Genomic DNA, 18336 nt, shown 5'->3' on the forward strand with positions numbered 1-18336 from the left:
TGGACGAGAAGCTGGATATGAGTCAGCAGTGTGCCCTTGTTGCCAAGAAGGCCAATGGCATTTTGGGATGTATAAGTAGGGGCATTGCCAGCAGATCGAGGGATGTGATCGTTCCCCTCTATTCGACATTGGTGAGGCCTCATCTGGAGTACTGTGTCCAGTTTTGGGCCCCACACTACTAGAAGGATGTGAATAACTTGGAGAGAGTCCAGCGAAGGGCAACAAAAATGATTAGGGGTCTGGAACACATGACTTATGAGGAGAGGCTGAGGGAACTGGGATTGTTTAGTCTACAGAAGAGAAGAATGAGGGGGGATTTGATAGCTGCTTTTAACTACCTGAAAGGGGGTTCCAAAGAGGATGGAGCTAGACTATTTTCAGTGATAGCAGATGACAGGACAAGGAGTAATGGTCTCAAGTTGCAGTGGGGGAGATTTAGGCTGGATATTAGGAAAATCTTTTTCACTAGGAGGGTGGTGAAACACTGGAATGCGTTACCTAGGGAGGTGGTGGAATCCCCTTCCTTAGAGGTTTTTAAGGTCAGGCTTGACAAAGCCCTGGCTGGGATGATTTAGTTGGGGATTGGTCCTGCTCTGGGTAGGGGGTTGGACTGATGACCTCCAGAGGTCCCTTCCGACTCTGATATTCTATGATAGGGCTCTGGATGCCTCTGGATCTGTATTCTCCACTTCCAATAGGCTAGTTGCACACAGTGGAGGTGAGAGAGCAGTAACTGAGCCTTGGAGTTTGGGCTGTGAATACCAAACTGAGGTTAGAAAGTGCTTCTTGCTGCTCACATGAATGTGGTTTACAAGGTCTGCAACATTGGCAACCAGTTACCAGCTCAGGCCAATGTTCCCATACCTCAATGGAATACCAACAAACACAGAGCTGGAATCAGTCTGGCTCACCAGGGTGTTAGTATTGTTAAAATAGGTATTAGAATGATAAGAATGAGTTTAGTGTTTAGACTTTATTGAATGCTTGTGAGCTGCTCATTTATAACATCTGTGTATAACATTTATAACATAGTGTAGGGTAATAGTTAAGCATTTGCATTGTGAGCCACTGTAAATCTCCCAACAGGAGAGAGACATTAACTCATGTATAATGCTGTCTCCAGGCACATTGACACCAGAGACTAGAGCAGAACATAAAAGAGGACAAAAGACTTTGCTGTTTACTCTTCCCACCTGTATGAAGATGAGTTTTGCAAGTGTATTCTGCCCCTCAGCTCAAAGCAGAAGTGGGAAGGGAATAAAAACCCCAAACCAGGAGGAACTATTGCTTCTTGGATTCTGGGGGGCAAGGATTACTAGACATAAGCAAAAGATCTCCACTGCTTAGCCTGGGTTAGCCCTAAGGGACACACAGAGCTTGCTTATCATAGCAACGCCTATTACTTTTTGGAAACTTAAGATTGTAACTCATTTGTGTGCATATGACTACCTGCTTTAACCTTGTAAATAACTCTCTGGTTTCCTTTCCTGTTAATAAATATATATACAGTTTATTATAGAATTGGCTACAAGTGCTATCTTTGGTGTGAGAGCTAAGGTGCAACTGGGTAAGTGACTGGTCCCTTGGGACTGGGAGTAACCTGAATATTACTGTGATTTTTGATGTAAGGGACCACCTATCACAAAGGTGATCTGATGAAGTGAGCTGTAGCTCACGAAAGCTCATGCTCAAATAAATTGGTTAGTCTCTAAGGTGCTACAAGTACTCCTTTTCTTTTTGCCATGAAGTTGATACTCAGGCTCTTAAGTTACTGCAGGGCAGCCTGACAAGGCCTGTGAGCAAACACCACCTTTCCTTACAGCTAGCGCAGTAAGAAATGTTATATGGGGAAGAATCCTACTTTAGCCCCCAGGAAACGACATGGATGAACCCAGTAAGATTTTCTGTCTCCAACTTTTACAGTCCCGTGTAGGAGCAGAGATGTTATTTTACCTCTGTATTTGGCACTGCTGCGACCAGCTGCTGCGATGCTAAGCTCAGTTCTGGTGTCCACAAGTCAAGAAGGATGCTGACAAACTGCACAGGGTTCAGAAACGAGCCAAAAGAATGATTAAAGGATAATCTGCTTTATAGCGATTGAGCTCCTTGAGTCTATCTAGTTAGTTTAACAAAGACAGTTAAAAAGGGACTTGATTACAGTCTATAAATATCTACATGGGGAACAAGTATTTATTAATGGCCTCTTCAATCTAGCAGAGAAAAGTATAACACAATGACTGGAAGCTGAAGCTAGAAAAATTCAGACTGGAAATAAGGTGTAACATTTAACAGTGAGAGTAATTAACCATTGGAACAATTTACCCAGGCTCATGATACATAAGAATGGACATACCGGGTCAGACCAAAGATCCATCTAGCCCAGTGTCCTGTCTTCCAACAGTGGCCAATGCCAGCTGCCCCAGAGGGAATGAACAGAACAGGGAATCATCAAGTGATCCATCCGCTGTCGCCCATTCCCAGCTTCTGGCAAACAGAGGCTAGGGACTCCATCCCTGCCCATCCTGGATAATAGCCATTGATGGACCTATCCTCCATGAATTTATCTAGTTCTTTTTTTAACCCTGTTATAGTCTTGGCCTTCATAACATCCTCTGGCAAGGAGTTCCACAGGTTGACTGTGCGTTGTATGAAAAAATACTTCCTTTTGTTTGTTTTAAACCTGCTGCCTATTAATTTCATTTGGTGACCCCTAGTTCTTGTGTTATGAGAAGGAGTAAATAACACTTCCTTATTTACTTTCTCCACAACAGTCATGATTTTATAGCTTCACAGTCTGCCTAGGACTATCTTGAGTAATTTTGTATCATCTGCAAATTTTGCCACCTCACTTTTTAACCCTTTTTCCAGATCATTTATAAACATGGTAAATAGGACTCGGCCCAGTACATCCTGGGGGACACCACTATCTACCTCCCTCCATTCTGAGAGCAGACCATTTATTCCTACCCTTTGTTTCCTATCTTTTAACCAGTTACCAATCAATGAGAGAACCTTCCCCCCCACACACACACCCCGATGCAAAGAATACATTTAATTTCTCCACAATGGCCTTATCATCCTTCAGTGCTCCTTTAGAATATCGATTGTCCAGTGGCCCCACTTGTTGTTTAGCAGGCTTCCTGTTTCTGATGTACTTAAAAAAATTTTTGCTATTACTTTTTGAGTCTTTGGCCAGCTGTTCTTCAAATTCCTTTTTGGCCTTCTGTGGCGGGGTGGTGACCCCACCATGCCTCGAAGGGCTTAAAACAGCCCTAAAAGAGGGCTGTAGCCAGAGGAAAGCTAGGCTGACTGGGAGAAGTAGCCACAGGTGGGGCCACGCCCTAATCAGGCCACAGCTGGCCCTATAAGAGGGCTGTTAGTCAGGAGCTGAGACAGACACTCTCTCTAGCTACATGGAGAGAGGAGGACCTGGCTGCTGGGGAAGCTGAGGATGGTACCTAGGGCAGAGGGAGCTGGGGAGCTCCAGCCTAGCAGAGCCGCAGGCCAATAGCAGTGCTGAGGAAGGGCAAAGGGAGCTGGGGAGCTCCAACCTAACAGAGCCCCAAGCTGCAGGCCGAGGTAAAGGCCCACGAAAGGGTACTAAGGAGGCAGAGGAGCAGCCCAGACCTAGACAGAGGCAGCTGGTCCAACCTCCCTTGCTGATGATGAGTGGTACAGACTGGGAGCGGGGGCTAGACGATGACTGACAGTAGCCACGGAGGCAAGGGAGGGATAGGGGGTTGGGGGTTCCCCAGGGAGGGGAGACCCCGACTGAGGGGGTTCTGCCAGGGGGCAGAACCCTAATCTAGAAGGGCACCAGGGTCTGGGAGGGGCACAGGGCCAGGGGCAGGCAAGACACTGACCAGCTGAGGGTACTCCTGGCTGAAAAGAGCTAATTCCCTGGACAACCAGCAGGAGATGCCACAGTGGTGAGTTGTCGCCCCACGACACCTTCCGAATTATATTTTTCCACTTCGTTTGCCAGAGTTTGCTCCTTTCTATTTTCCTCATTAGGATTTAACTTCCACTTTTTAAAGGATGCCTTTTTGCCTCTCACTGCTTCTTTTACTTTGTTGTTGAGCCACGGTGGCTTTTCTGGTTTTCTTCAAATATGTTTTTTAATTTGGGGTATACATTTAAGTTGAGCCTCTATTCTAGCGTCTTTACAGAGTTTCCATGCAGCTTGCAGGGATTTTACTTTTGGTGCTTGTGATGGGGTTGGGATTCACCACCGCAGGACCTCCTGCTGACTCATCAGGGAGTTAGCTCAGGCCAGTGTGGAACGCCCTTCACTGGTGGTGTCCCATCTGTCTCTCGCCCTCTCTTGGCGCCTGGACCTGTGTTGCTCCCTTCTTGCAGCATCCTCTTCAAGACACTGCCCTCCGGCAGTGCCCACTATTCCTTGTTCACCCCCTTACGGGTGGGTTTCCAGCAGTCTTTCACTTCGCCCAGCCACAGCGGCCAACCACACCCCAAAGTCTAACCCCCTTTTGCCAGGGGTTGGTGCAGTCCACTATTGCCACATCCAACGGCTGGGTGTATGTGCAAGGGAGAAGTGGGGGACCCAGGCCCGCCCTCTACTCTGGGTCCCGACCCAGGGACCCTTTGGCGGCAGCCTTCCTGCCCTCCTTCTCTCCCCATGTCTGCATCTCTCCCTGGGTCGCTTCCCCTTCGTCCCCTTTGCACCAGCCCAGCCCAGCCCTTCCCTCAGAGCCTGCAGCCTGGCAGATACCAGGCTGAAGTTCCTTCTGCTCCCCTCACCTGCGCTGCGCTGCGCTGCGCTGCGCTGCGCTGCGCTGTCCCTGGTGCTAGTCCCCTCACATAGGAGACAGACCTTCACCCTCTGAAGGCCTGGGAGAGACTGCCTGCTCCCTTCCTGGGCAGCCTTTATATAGGGCTGAGCCTGGCCCTGATTGGTTATCTCTTACTCAGCCTCTGATTGGCTCCCTAGCAAGCCTTCTCTGATTGGCCGCCCACCCGCACAGCCTCTCTGGCCTGCTGGAGCCCCCTCTAGTATAGGAGTGGGATAGCCACCCCACTACAGTGCTGTAGCTTTTAATTTCTGTTTAACTAAACTCATTTTTCTGTAGTTCCCCTTCTGAGATTAAATGCCATAGCGTTGGGCTGCTGTGGTGTTTTCCCCACCACAGGGATGTTAAATTTAATTATATTATGGTGACGATTACCAAGCAGTCCAGCTATATTCACTTCTTGGACCTGATCCTGTGCTCCACTTAGGACTAAATTAAGAACTGCCTCTCCTCTTCTGGGTTCCAGAACTAGCTGCTCCAAGAAGCAGTCATTTAAGGTGGATCCCTTCCTGAGATGATAGGTTCTCCATCACCTTGCAATTTTAAATCAAGATTGGATGCTATTCTAAAAGATACACCCTAGGAATTATTTTGGGGAAGTTCTATGGCTTGTGTTATACAGGAGGTCAAACTAGATGATCACAATGGATCCTTCCAGCCTTGCAATCCATGAATTCTAGGATTATTTTCTTATCTGCAAGATTGGGACTTGAAAAGACACATACCCAAGACCACTGCCCTGGATACCTCATGGCCACATAGAATCATAGAAGATTATGGTTGGAAGAGACCTCAGGAGGTCATCTAGTCCAACCCCCTGCTCAAAGCAGGACCAACACCAACTAAATCATCCCAGCCAGGGCTTTGTCAAGCCGGGCCTTAAAAACCTCTAAGGATGGAGATTCCACCACCTCCCTAGGTAACCCATTCCAGTGCTTCACCACCCTCCTAGTGAAATAGTGTTTCCTAATATCCAACCTAGACCTCCCCCACTGCAACTTGAGACCATTGCTCCTTGTTCTGTCATCTGCTACCACTGAGAACAGTCTAGATCCATCCTCTTTGGAACCCCTCTTCAGAAAGTTGAAGGCTGCTATCAAATCCCCCCTCACTCTTCTCTTCTGCAGACTAAATAACCCCAGTTCCCTCAGCCTGTCCTCGTAAGTCATGTGCCCCAGCCCCCTAAACAATTTTGCTACCCTCTGCTGGACTCTCTCCAATTTGTCCACATCCTTTCTGTAGTGGGGGGGCCCAAAACTGGATGCAATACTCCAGATGTGGCCTCACCAGTGCCGAATAGAGGGGAATAATCACTTCCCTCAATCTGCTGGCAGCGCTCCTACTAATGCAGCCCAATATGCCGTTAGCCTTCTTGGCAACAAGGGCACACTGTTGACTCATATCCAGCTTCTCGTCCACTGTAATCCCCAGGTCCTTTTCTGCAGAACTGCCGCTCAGCCAGTCGGTCCCCAGCCTGTAGCGGTGCATGGAATTCTTCCTTCCTAAGTGCAGGACTCTGCACTTGTCCTTGTTGAACCTCATCAGATTTCTTTTGGCTCAGTCCTCCAATTTGTCTAGGTCACTCTGTATCCTATTCCTAGCCTCCAGCATATCTACCTCTCCCCCCAGCTTAGTGTCATCCGCAAACTTGCTGAGGATGCAATCCATCCCATACTCCAGATCATTAATGAAGATGTTCAACAAATGAAACCTCTCACGCTAGCTCCTCTCGACATGACTACAAAGCATAGTTTCTTGTTCTTCAGTGCACGCTGCATATCAGTCCCCACAATGCTCAGTACCAGTAGATTATTTTGCTAAGCAAGTTTGAGGCATGTTTACAAAAGGGGGAATGAGGTTAAGCAACAGGAATGTGCTTGTGCAGGGGGGAGGAAGTTGTGTAGCACACAGCAGTCCAGCTGGCAACCCATTGTGCTGCAGTCCATTATCCTCCATTAGCAAGAAATTACAAGAAAAATCAACAGCCTCCAGAAAAAAGCTCTTTGGGAGGAAATGATACAAGGCAGGGGAGATCCCCTTCCTTGAAATGAAAGAAAATAAATGAGAGATTCTTCTTGTAGAGGAATTACTCCAATGTCGTAATGGGGGATTTCAACCATCCCCACATTGACTGGGTACATGTCACCTCAGGATGGGATGCAGAGATGAAGTTTCTTGATACCTTAAATGACTGCTTCTTGGAGCAGCTAGTCCTGGAATCCGCAAGAGGAGAGGCAATTCTTGATTTAGTCCTAAGTGGAGCACAGGATCAGTCCAAGAGGTGAATATAGCTGGACCGCTTGGTAACAGTGACCATAATATAATTAAATTTAACATCCCTGTGGCGGGGAAAACACCACTGTGGCCCAACACTGTAGCATAGCATTTAATTTCAGAAAGGGGGACTACACAAAAAAGAGGAGGTTAGTTAAACAAAAATTAAAGGGTACAGTGCCCAAAGTGAAATCCCTGAAAGCTGCAGGGAAATTTTTTAAAGACACCATAATAGGAGGCTCAACTTAAATGTATATCACAAATTAAATAAAAAACGTAGAGAACCAAAAAAGTGCCACCGTGGCTAAACAACAAAGTAAAAGAAGCAGTGAGAGGCAAAAAGGCATCCTTTAAAAAGTGGAAGTTAAATCCTAATGAGAAAAATAGAAAGGAGCATAAACTCTGGCAAATGAAATGTAATTAGGAAGGCCAAAAAAGAATTTGAAGAACAGCTAGCCAAAGACTCCAAAAGTAATACAAAAAAAATTTTAAGTATATTAGCGGGCTTCCTGCTTCTGAACAACCAGCAGGGCCACTGGACAATCGAGATGCTAAAGAAGCACTCAAGGATGATAAGGCCATTGCAGAGAAACTAAGTTAACTCTTTGCATCAGTCTTCACAGTTAAGGATGTGAGGGAGATTCCCAAACCTGAGTCATTCTTTTTAGATGACAAATTGGAGGAACTGTCCCAGATTGAGGTGTCATTAGAGGAGGTTTTGGAACAAATTGATAAATTAAACAGTAATAAGTCACCAGGACCAGATCATGATACTCACCCAAGAGTTCTGAAGGAACTCAAATCTGAAATTGCAAAACTACTAACTGTAGTCTGTAACCTATCATTTAAACCAGCTTCTGTAGCAGATGACTGAAGGATAGCTAATGTTATGCCAATTTTTAAAAAGGGCTCCAGAGGTGAGCCCGGCAATTACAGGCCAGTATACCTGACTTTAGTACCAGGCAAACTGGTTGAAACTATAGTAAAGAACAACATTGTCAGACACACAGATGAACATAATTTGTTGGGGAAGAATCAACATTGTTTTTGTAAAGGGAAATCATGCCTCACCAATCTACTAGAATTCTTTGAGGGGGTCAACAAGCATGTGAACAAGGGGAATCCAGTGGATATAGTATACTTAAATTTTCAGAAAGCCTTTGACAAGGTCCCTCACCAAAGGCTCTTAAGCAAAGTAAGCTGTCATGGGATAAGAGGGATGGTCCTCTCATGCATCGGTAATTGGTTAAAAGATAGGAAACAAAGGTAACTGATACCCTATACCCTGCTCTACCCCCCAGCTGAAATAAAGGGTAGGAATAAGTTGTCAGTTTTCAGAAAGGAGAGAGGTAAATAATGTCCCCCCAGGAGTCTGTACTGGGACCAGTCCTATTCAATATATTAATAAATGATCCGGAAAAAGGGATAAACAGTGAGATGGCAAAATTTGCAGATGATACAAAACTACTCAAGATAGTTAAGTCCCAGGCAAACTGTGAAGAACTCCAAAAGGATCTCACAAAACTGGGTGAGTGAGCAACAAAATGGCAGATAAAATTCAGTGTTGAGAAGTGCAAAGTAATGCATGTTGAAAAAAATAATTATAACCATATAGACAAAACGATGGGATCTAAATTAGCTCTTACCACTCAAGAAAGGTCTTGGAGTCATTGCGTATAGTTCTCTGAAAACATCCACTCAATGTACAGCGGCAGTCAAAAAAGAGAACAGAATGTTGGGAATCATTAAGAAAGGGATAGATAAGACAGAAAATATATTGCCTCTATGTAAATCCATGGTATGCCCATGTCTTGAATACTGCGTGCAGATGTGGTCGCCCCATCTCAAAAAAGATACATTGGAATTGGAAAAGCTTCAGAAACAGGCAACAATAATGATTAGGGGTATGGAATGGCTGCCATATGAGGAGAGATTAATAAGACTGGGACTTTTCAGCTTCAAAGAGAGACAACTAAGGGGGGATATGATAGAGGTGTATAATATCATGACTGGGGTGGAGAAAGTAAATAAGGAAATGTTATTTACTCCTTCTCATAACAGAAGAACTAGGGGTCACCAAATGAAATTAATAGGCAGCAGGTTTAAAACAAACAAAAAGAAGTATTTTTTCCACACAATGCACAGTCAACCAGTGGAACTCCTTGCCAGAGGATGTTGTGAAGGCCAAGACTATAAGAGGGCTCAAAAAAGAACTAGATACATTCATGGAAGATAGATCCATTGATGGCTTTTAGCCAGGAGGGGCAGGGATGGTGTCCCTAGCCTCTGTCTGCCAGAAGCTGGGAATGGGCAATTGATGATTACCTGGGATACTGGACTACATGGACCTTTGGTCTGACCCAGTATGGCCATTCTTATGAGAAGCTAGGTGTAGGGTCATACTTTCTGAGGGTGGGAAGAAGATATTCCCTTTACATAGGGAACACTTGGAGGCTTCTGCTTCAAAGTCCTTCCTGTGGCTCATGAGCAATTTCAGCATAAAAGAAAACCTTTCCAGGGCTCAGTTTAGCCGGAATGCTGGCAAGACTGTAACAAAAGCATCCAGCTCCCAGAGCAGGGGGGAGTGCGGTGCCATTTGATCACATTTCCAGTTGCTAGCAGGAGGCAGTTGAAATACCAGTGATCGAATGGGTTTCACACAGACTATTGAACATCAACAAACAGAGGTTTCAATCACTCCTACTACAAGCTGTCAAATAATCAATTTTCTTACATAACAAAGAGGGTTTAGCTGTCCTCTCAGGAGGCCCAGTGAATGATTCTTTGACCCTACAAGAAGCATCTCAAAGTGGGTTCAGAGACCTGAAGCCAGACCACCACTTTGGGCTGTGACCCAGACTAATCCCATACGTGAAGTAGGGTCAAGACTTGGCTAGAGCTCTCTGAAGAGCACCTAGTAGTGCTGGTGATTCCGTGGCAGGCATTCTAGCCCTCAGAAGCAGAATCCACTGGGAGCGCTCTCCCCTCTAACTTTGTGCTCCAGGGTGGAGCTGTGATAAAGGGAGTGGTATGGTTGACTCTGAAGGGGGGATTCTTGTTTCAGAGTCAGTAACAGCCTCTGCACAGTGTAAAGAAGTGTGCCGCAAGGAACAGCGTGAGTCACTCAGTGGAGGCACTGTCCCCACCGAATCAGTACGAACCCCAATGTCTGGCACAGCATTAGGGGATGCTCAGAGCAGCTGGTAGCGTGGGTGTCTATGTGAGCACTTTCCCTTTGGAATTAGCACTGACCCCAAAGCCTCAGTGCAGTGTTAGTTGTATGTCGCAACTAAAGGATGCTACCATCAGCAGCTATCAATCCCCAAGTCCCTGACCACTCATATACGTTAGCAACCCATGGTGCTTTTGGCAAGAGTCAGGGTGTTAACCCTGATGTCCCAGCCAATTTCTAACTCAGCTAAGTACATTCTACTGACCCCATTCCCCCCACCTGTCGTAAGCTCAGCTGGACACAGGATTGTCCTTCGCTTCCTGACCTAAACAGGCACATTAACACTGCTGTGAAAGAGCTGCTGCGCTCCACCCCAGAGGTGCATGCATTTCTGCAGGTGACATTAACTGTAACACAATATGACTGTTCATTGTATCTTTTTATTTGTTTATTATGAGATGGAAACTGACTAATTACCTGGAGTCTGGCTGTGAAAGAGGACTAGCTTTAGTTAACTGCCCCAGGAGGAAAACGTCTGGCATGCCTCAGTAGGGCTAGTTGCCTCATGCAGTATAGAGCTCCTGAATTATCCAATTAATGTATTACAGAGTGTCATGGAGTCTTTTCTCTGCACACAGAGGTGAAACTCCTTTAACAAATGAGCACATCTGTGTGCTGGGATGTTACACTTCCCAGAATCCACGGGAAGGTCTGCCAGAGATATTTTCTTCCCAGACATAGGGGGAAAATTTTTACAGGCTCAGAGAAGGTGGTCCATGCAAAAAGGGTGAGGGAGTTTAAATGAGACAGTCAGGATAACTGACATGATCAAAGTTTCTTATTTACCTGTAAAAAACCCTCAGTTCTGTCAATTGTGCACTGTCGGTCTACGTAACCCATCTTCCTGTCCCTAGGTAGCCCACATTCCGGTCACTCTTCCCCTCAATATCCCACCTCAACATCTTCCACTTGTTTCTTACACCTATTTGTTGATTCTACCTTTGGGGCAGGAGCAGGCTCTGACAGGAGCGTGTGCTGGCCAGCACCAGGGGCCCTAATCTCCACTGGGCATTCTGGGCACTGCTGCAATACAGATAAATGCTAAATAACAGCAAGAGATGTTCAGCAGGGAGACCCCCTGCCCCCTACACCTTTCTCTCCGTCCTCAGAGAGAGAGAGCAGAGGGCATCAGTATAGGATGAATAAGGTTGAGCCCTAGGATACTTGCTTAAATGGCTGCTTTCTATCTCTCCCCATCTGGGTGAGCAGGCCTCTCAGCTCCTAAGACAAATAACAGATCAGAATTTCTAAGAAATGAAGTATACAGAAACCACAGAACTAAACATCATCTAGAAGATTTCATCCCCTCTCCCAACCTTCCCCCAGACAAGTGCCTGACTTAGCCAGACCCTCCTAGCTGTCCAGAACCCTAGTGGCAGAAATCTTTCCAACCTTTCATGTTTTTCTGCCTGCATAGTGGCTTCTTGCACAACATGCTGATAACTCACAGACAGAATGCTACAAAGTCACAGTTCAGTATTACCAACACCAAGCTTTTAGGGGCATGAATCAGGCCCCCAAAAACCAAGAGATTGGCTTACATTATGAGATTTTTAAAAAAATTAACTATGTTCTTTTCATTTGTCTTTTGGTTTCTGAATACTACAGTTTACATTTTCAGACTTTTCTCTGCAACCACAAGGACTAAAATTTGCTTTATTCTGAAGTGGAAGCTGACATTCTCACACAATCACATGGCTCTGGGAGCTGGGTCTTTAAAAAAATTTAAAGACTAGCAATAAAATTGCAAAGAGTTGGCAAGACTGAGTCATGAGAAAATTCAGCCCAAACCTGGGTAATTTATCAAAAAATTATGAGCATACAGAAGGCAGGTTTTTAAACAAAACTAAGCAGCACCAAAATGTCACCAGTCTGTATTGTCTTTGACACCCCAACCAACAGCCATAATAGCTTTGTTTAAGAGAGAATGCCAAATTCCAGCACCACGGAAGACACCACCCAACCCCACCTCCAGAGATATCCTAATCATCACTGCCATGAGAGAACCACAGCCACAAACACAGATATGGTCAGAATGCAGGGAAGGTATAGAGTACAAGGATCCTCCTTTCCTTTCCCCTTCCGTCCCCCACTCTGTAATGCCAAATGCAGCTGGCCACTGAAATGTAGTCTCTTGTACTCTGCTGAGCAAATGGACAAATCTCTTATAGTATTCAAAACAACTGCCTCTAGAAATATGCTATGCACTACAGCACCATGAGGTTCCACAGCACCACAAACCATGTAGAATCAATCCTGTTTTCATGTCTTTCTCCTGAGAGAACTGTACTCTATACACTGCCCAAAATAAATCAGCTATGTGCATCCATTTTCCCAAGGGAAACAGCCTCAAAACTGATGCCCCAAACCACACAAAGGAAGGAGTATAAATATACACACCAGTTTGCTTAGAAATGTAAGCCAACTACATACCAATGGTCACATCACAGGGAAATAAACTCTGCCCTCAGACTGGTCTCAGAGATATTCCACAAAAAGTGTTTCTCAAACACAAAATCTCTCACCCAAATCCAATGCTCCTCTGAGATCCATCACATCCATCAGCCACAATGTCACTCACACAGCGTGTGAGGGCCGTCCCAGCACCAACACACCACGCCACTACTCACAGAGAGACAGACGCCTAGGGCTGTAATTGTGAGAACAGAATAGGAGATGAGGATGGAAGCAGAGGGTACCTTGCTCTTCATTCTGGACCTGCTGGCCCCTGAAGTTTGCCTTTTGTCTTTCTGTTCAGTCAGTTTTCTTCCTAGGGAGGAGCCCATGTCCCTCACTCTGCCCCTCTCCTTTCTCACTCCGATCTCTCAGTCCCTGTCTCAGGCCAGAGAAGGCTCCAAACCGGGATGTGGAGCTTGCAAACACATGCTTTCCACAATCTCATTCTCTCCAAGTAAAGCAACAGCAGTCTGTGCCGAGGGTACAGGTTACACCAGCACTGGCTTTCAGGACCGTGTTCTCTTCAAGTGAGCAGCCGGCGTGCATGTAACACACACACACACTTTGTCTCTCTGTCTGACAGCCTCCCCCTCTCTCTTTGCCACTGTATTTCTCTGTCCCTCACAGGGAACGGTCTCTCCAGTTGGCTGCTGGATATGGGCTTCTCTTTTGCTGTCTGATCCTCACGACCTCGGAGCGACACATCAGTGGATGCAACACACATACACAGGAAAAAGCTAACTAAATTAAATGCACAAGTCAGCATCTTCCCCACAGAAATCAGGTGGGACTGGAGGCTCAGCTTTTCATTGCACTGCCCTGTCTGTATAATAAGGGACAGATTCAATACAGTTTGGGGAACAAAAGAAGACCCAACACAAAGGGATTATTTTTAATAGAGGTTTGTCTGCAAAGTGCCTATGCCCTTCCCCACACATCTTTGGGGGCAGCACATTGCACACAGGCTCAGATGTCCCCCCACTATACACTAGTCCTCAGCCCCCCGCCTTTCTGAAAACATGGCCCTCAAGCTGCACAGTCCACTAGTGCCATACAATAGTGACTTGAACTCCTTGCCACTAGGAGAGTGCGGGAGACTTGTGTCCATTGCTCAGATGTTCTTGTGCCAAACATCATGCTACTCGCTGCATAAAATCTCTCCCTTGACTCACTCCACAGACACAGTTAGTCTCATGTTGCGGCAACCCTGCAAAGGCTAACGGAAGGGTCTGTAATTCCCTCTTCTGGGTTTGAGGGTCCCATCTGGAAGGACAAGCCTTTTGGGGAGATTGTTTTCTCTCTTTCTGCTTAGGATCTGTTAAGAGTTCCTCCCATTCAGCTGCTGTTGTTTTATAGACCAACTGACCCTTTTCTGCCCCTCTGCCCAGCAGCATAAGTCAGCAGCATCAAAGATCCCAACATCCCAGTATTGACCTGTGGAATTGTGCCAGGAGTTAAACTAAGGAAGCCTACAGCTGAAGGTCAAACAGACTCCAACACTGCCATGAGCATGGAGGAAAAAACAGGGACAAATGGCATGTGTCTGAAGGAAATTCCACAGTGCACTAATAATACACTTTCTATTTCACAGTGCAAGAGTGACTGGCAGCTGAAGAAGCCGTGCCTGGAGATGGCTCAAGGTTGCCCCAGTTTGAGTAAGTCAGAGTCTATGCCTGAGGGTAGATACGAGGGGTCCACATCCGAGCAGGTCAGAGTCAAATGATGGCATGTGGGGAAGAACACACATTATGAGGTTCTCCATAAAGCCACTACTCTCTCCTCTTTAAATCCCTCTTCTCCTGTGACTCTTATAAGAAATCAACCCTTATTGATGGCCAGAATGCAGGGAGTCAGGAGTAGCTCACACTATTTGTTTATTTATATTTTTTAATACTTTCAAATGTGTTGGACCCATCAAGCAAGCTATGTACACAGCTAATCTTTGGAGCTGAGGGACAGGAAGTCTTGCCTCATTCCTCTTTTATCATCCATTGTTTCTCATACTTGCTGATTGCATCTTGCTTCCAATTAAACCCTAAGCTTTTCAAAACAGGAAATCCTGTCTTTTTAAGTCCTTGTGCAGCATCCAGCACAACTGGGCCCGATCCTGATTGAGCCCTCTATGCACTACCACTATACAAATCAACAACAATTAAGGATACCTTGGCCTGAGGGGGGGAGAATCAGGCTCGGGGGAAAGAAGGGTGTCTATGCCTGACAGTAATATCTGAGTTTCAGCTAGGTTCCTGAAAAAAAGTTCTTCCCAGTGTAACATCTGAAGTCTCTCTCTGTCACACACACACACACACCACCCATCTGCAGTGTACTTGGGAAGTGGAGGACTTGGAAAGTACATTCCTTTCCAGGAAACAACCACAAAAAAATCTTTTGCTCTTTTTACTAAAGTTGTCTCCATTCTGAACTTAGTTCAGGCCAGATGACGAGTCCCCAAAGAAATCAGACTCTCCTGTCCTGATACACACATGGGTTAAAGCCTGGGGACAAGGCAGTGCAATAATGTTTCTGTACGTGAGGAAGAGAAGCCCTGCAGTGTCTGCCAGGGGAGAGGAAGGGTGCTTGTCAATGTACACCATTGTGCTGTACTGGTATTCAGTGACTCATCAAAATCAGCGAATAAAGCGGCTCTTCAGCTGGCCCATCATGTGTTTCTCCCAGCCTCACCATCCCAGGAGAGGCTTAGCCCTGACCTCTCCCTCAGAACTCAGTCCAGCTGCACAACTGATTGCTGAGAGTATGTAATCAGTTCAATGTCACCAAGGTGGGCTTCCAGCCACAGTTCCATGGGGGGGCCTTCAGCTCAGATCACTAAGTAACACAATCCAGCCCTTGGCAATCAACATACATTTTTAGGGGGGAATTTGAGGTCTGGCAAAGGGGGAAGTCTGGAATGTACACAAATCTCTTCTTCTCCAACACTCTCTTTGCCAGCGAGAGTCTCTCTGACAGACTATGACTTATCTGGATAGGCTGTCGATACAGCTATCCAGACTTCAAGCTCCCTGAGGCTAGATGCCAGTCTTACCTTTGTGTGGAGCTTGGCAAACTGCTTGTCATCCAGCAGACTCTGGGTGTACACACGCCTCTTGTACCGGAACTAGAGAGGAGAAGGGAAAGAAAAGTGGTCAGACACAAAAGCCGAACAAAAGCCAAGGGCAATACAGGGGAATGTGGTCTCGATGAAATTACTATACGGTGGGGGGAAAAGCTGGCTTAAAGACTGTACTCAAAGAGTAGTTATGAATGGTTTGCTGTCAAAGTGGGGGAACACATCTAGTGGGGTCCCACATAGGTCAATCCTGGGCCCAGTGCTAATCAATATTTTCATTAATGACTTGAATAATGGAGTGGAAAATATGCTTATAAAATTTGTGAGGACACCAACCTGGGTGGGGTTGCAAGCACTTTGGAGGGCAGGATTAGAATTCAAAATGACCTTGACAAATTGGAGAACTGGTCTGAAATCAACAAGATGAAATTCAATAAAGACAAGTGCAAAGTACTTCACTTAGGAAGGAAAAAATCAAATGCACAAATACAAAATGGGGAAGGACTGCCTTGGCAGCAGTACAGTTGAAAAGGGTCTGAGGGCTAAAATGGATCACAAACTGAGTCGGAGCCAACGATGTAATGCAGTTAAAAAAAAGGCTAATATTCTTGTGCATATTAACAGGAGTCTTGTATGTAAGGCTACGTCTTCACGACAAGTTAGGGGTGTAATTCCCCTGCTCTTGTGCACACACTTGCAGTAGTTCGGTGAGAGCTCACGCAAGTATACACAGCCGTGTAGCAGCAACAGCAGAGGCAGTGTCAGCGAAAGCACGACTGAGCTGTGCCAAGTACAAACCTGCCTGAAATTGGTGGGTAGGTACTAGGTACAGCTCAGTCATGCTACACTGCCGTTTCTGTTCATCATCGCTCTCATCGAGCTACTCCGAGCCTGTGCACCCAGGCAGGGAAACCACACTCCTAGCTCATGGAGTGGACATTACCTAAGACACAGGAGGTAATCGTCCTGCTCTCTGCAGCGTGGTTAGACCTCAGCTGGAGTACTGTGTCCAGCTCTGGGCGCCGCACTTTAAGAATGATGTGGACAAATTGGAGAGAGTCCAGAGGAGAGCAACACAAATGACGAAAGGTTGAGCAAACCTGCTCTATGAGGAAAGGTTTAATGAAAACTGTGCATGTTTAGGCTACGTTTACACTTAAAGCATTGCAGCTGCGCTGCTGCAGCACTTCAGTGTAGCCACGCAGGACAGCAAAGGGAGGAGTTCTCCCGTCACTGTCGTTAATCCACCTCCCCAAGAGGTGGCAGCTAAGCCGACAGACGAATTCATCCATTGATCTAGTGCTGTCTGCACCACAAGTTAGGTCATCTCAACTACACTGGCTCAGGGGTGCGGATTTTTCGCACTTCTGGGTGACGCAGTTGAGTCGACCTAACTTTTTAATGTAGATCTTGCATTAGCTGTGAGAAAAGAAGACTGAAGGGGGAACCTGAGAACAGTCTTCTAATATGTTAAAGGGACCTATAAAGAGGATGGTGATCAACTGTTCTCCATGTCCCCTGAAGGTCAGACAAGAAGCAATGGGCTTAATCTATAGCAAATAAGATTTAGGTTAGATATTAGGAAAAACTTTCTAACTATAAGGGCGGTTAAGTACTGGAATAGGCTTCTCAGGGAGGTTGTGGAATCCCTGTCATTGGAGATTTTTAAGAACAAGTTATTAGACAAACACCTGTCAGGAAAGGTCTAGGTTTACTTAGTCCTGCCTCAGCGCAGGGCGCAGGACTAGATGACTTCTCAAGGTCCCTTCCAGCCCTGCACTTCTATGATTTTATTATTCTAGATCTCACGTCATTTCACAGGTTAAAGAGCCTTTGTTTAATACAAATTTTAGGTCTAGAAAGGACCATCAGATGATCTAGTCTGCCCCCCCTCTACATGACAGGCCATAGAATTTTTCCAGTTAACATTGTACCTAGCCCAATAACTTGTGTTTGGCTAAAGCATCTCTTCCAGAAAGGCAACCAGTTTGGATCTGAAGACATGAAGAGATGGAATATCCAGCACTTCCCTTGATTATTTGTACCAGTGGTTAAGCACCCGTTGAAAATCTGTGCCTTATTTCCAATTTGAATTTGTCTGGCTTCAGCTTCCAGGCACTGGTTCTGCCTTTCTCCACTAGATTAAAGAGTCCTTTAACACCTGGTATTTTCTCCCCATACAGGTACTTAGACACTGTAATCAAGTCACTTCTCAATCTTCATTTTAATAAACTAACCAGACAGAGCTCTTTAAGTAAGTCATTTTTTCCAGCCCTTGAATAATTTTTGTGGCTCTTTTCTGCACCCACTTGTTTTTCAACAACCTTCTTAAGGATGAACACCAGAACATAAAAAATGGTCACACTGGGTCAGACCAATGGTCTGTCTAGCCCAGTGTCCTGTCTTCCGACAGTGGCCAGTGCCAAGCACTTCAGAGGGAATGAACAGAAGAGGGCAATTTATCGAGTGATCCACCCCGTCGTCCAGTCCCAGCT

The 18336-nt window shown here is 45.9% G+C and overlaps 1 protein-coding gene across 12 annotated transcripts in view; it reads right to left on the reverse strand.

The window, feature by feature from the left end:
* Positions 1-18336, reverse strand: part of SHANK3 (SH3 and multiple ankyrin repeat domains 3) — a 675575-nt gene that overhangs the window by 592080 nt on the left and 65159 nt on the right. For all 12 annotated transcript variants that reach the window (XR_012666651.1, XM_075124628.1, XM_048820302.2 and 9 more), the window contains exon 3: positions 15818-15889. Coding sequence is in view for 11 of the 12 variants with exons in the window: in XM_075124628.1 (XP_074980729.1) it covers positions 15818-15889 (72 nt within the window). In the remaining variant the exon portion in view is untranslated. The remainder of the gene's footprint in view (positions 1-15817; positions 15890-18336) is intronic.

The sequence above is a fragment of the Caretta caretta genome, chromosome 1, assembly GCF_965140235.1.
Source record: "Caretta caretta isolate rCarCar2 chromosome 1, rCarCar1.hap1, whole genome shotgun sequence".
Lineage (NCBI taxonomy): Eukaryota > Metazoa > Chordata > Testudines > Cheloniidae > Caretta > Caretta caretta.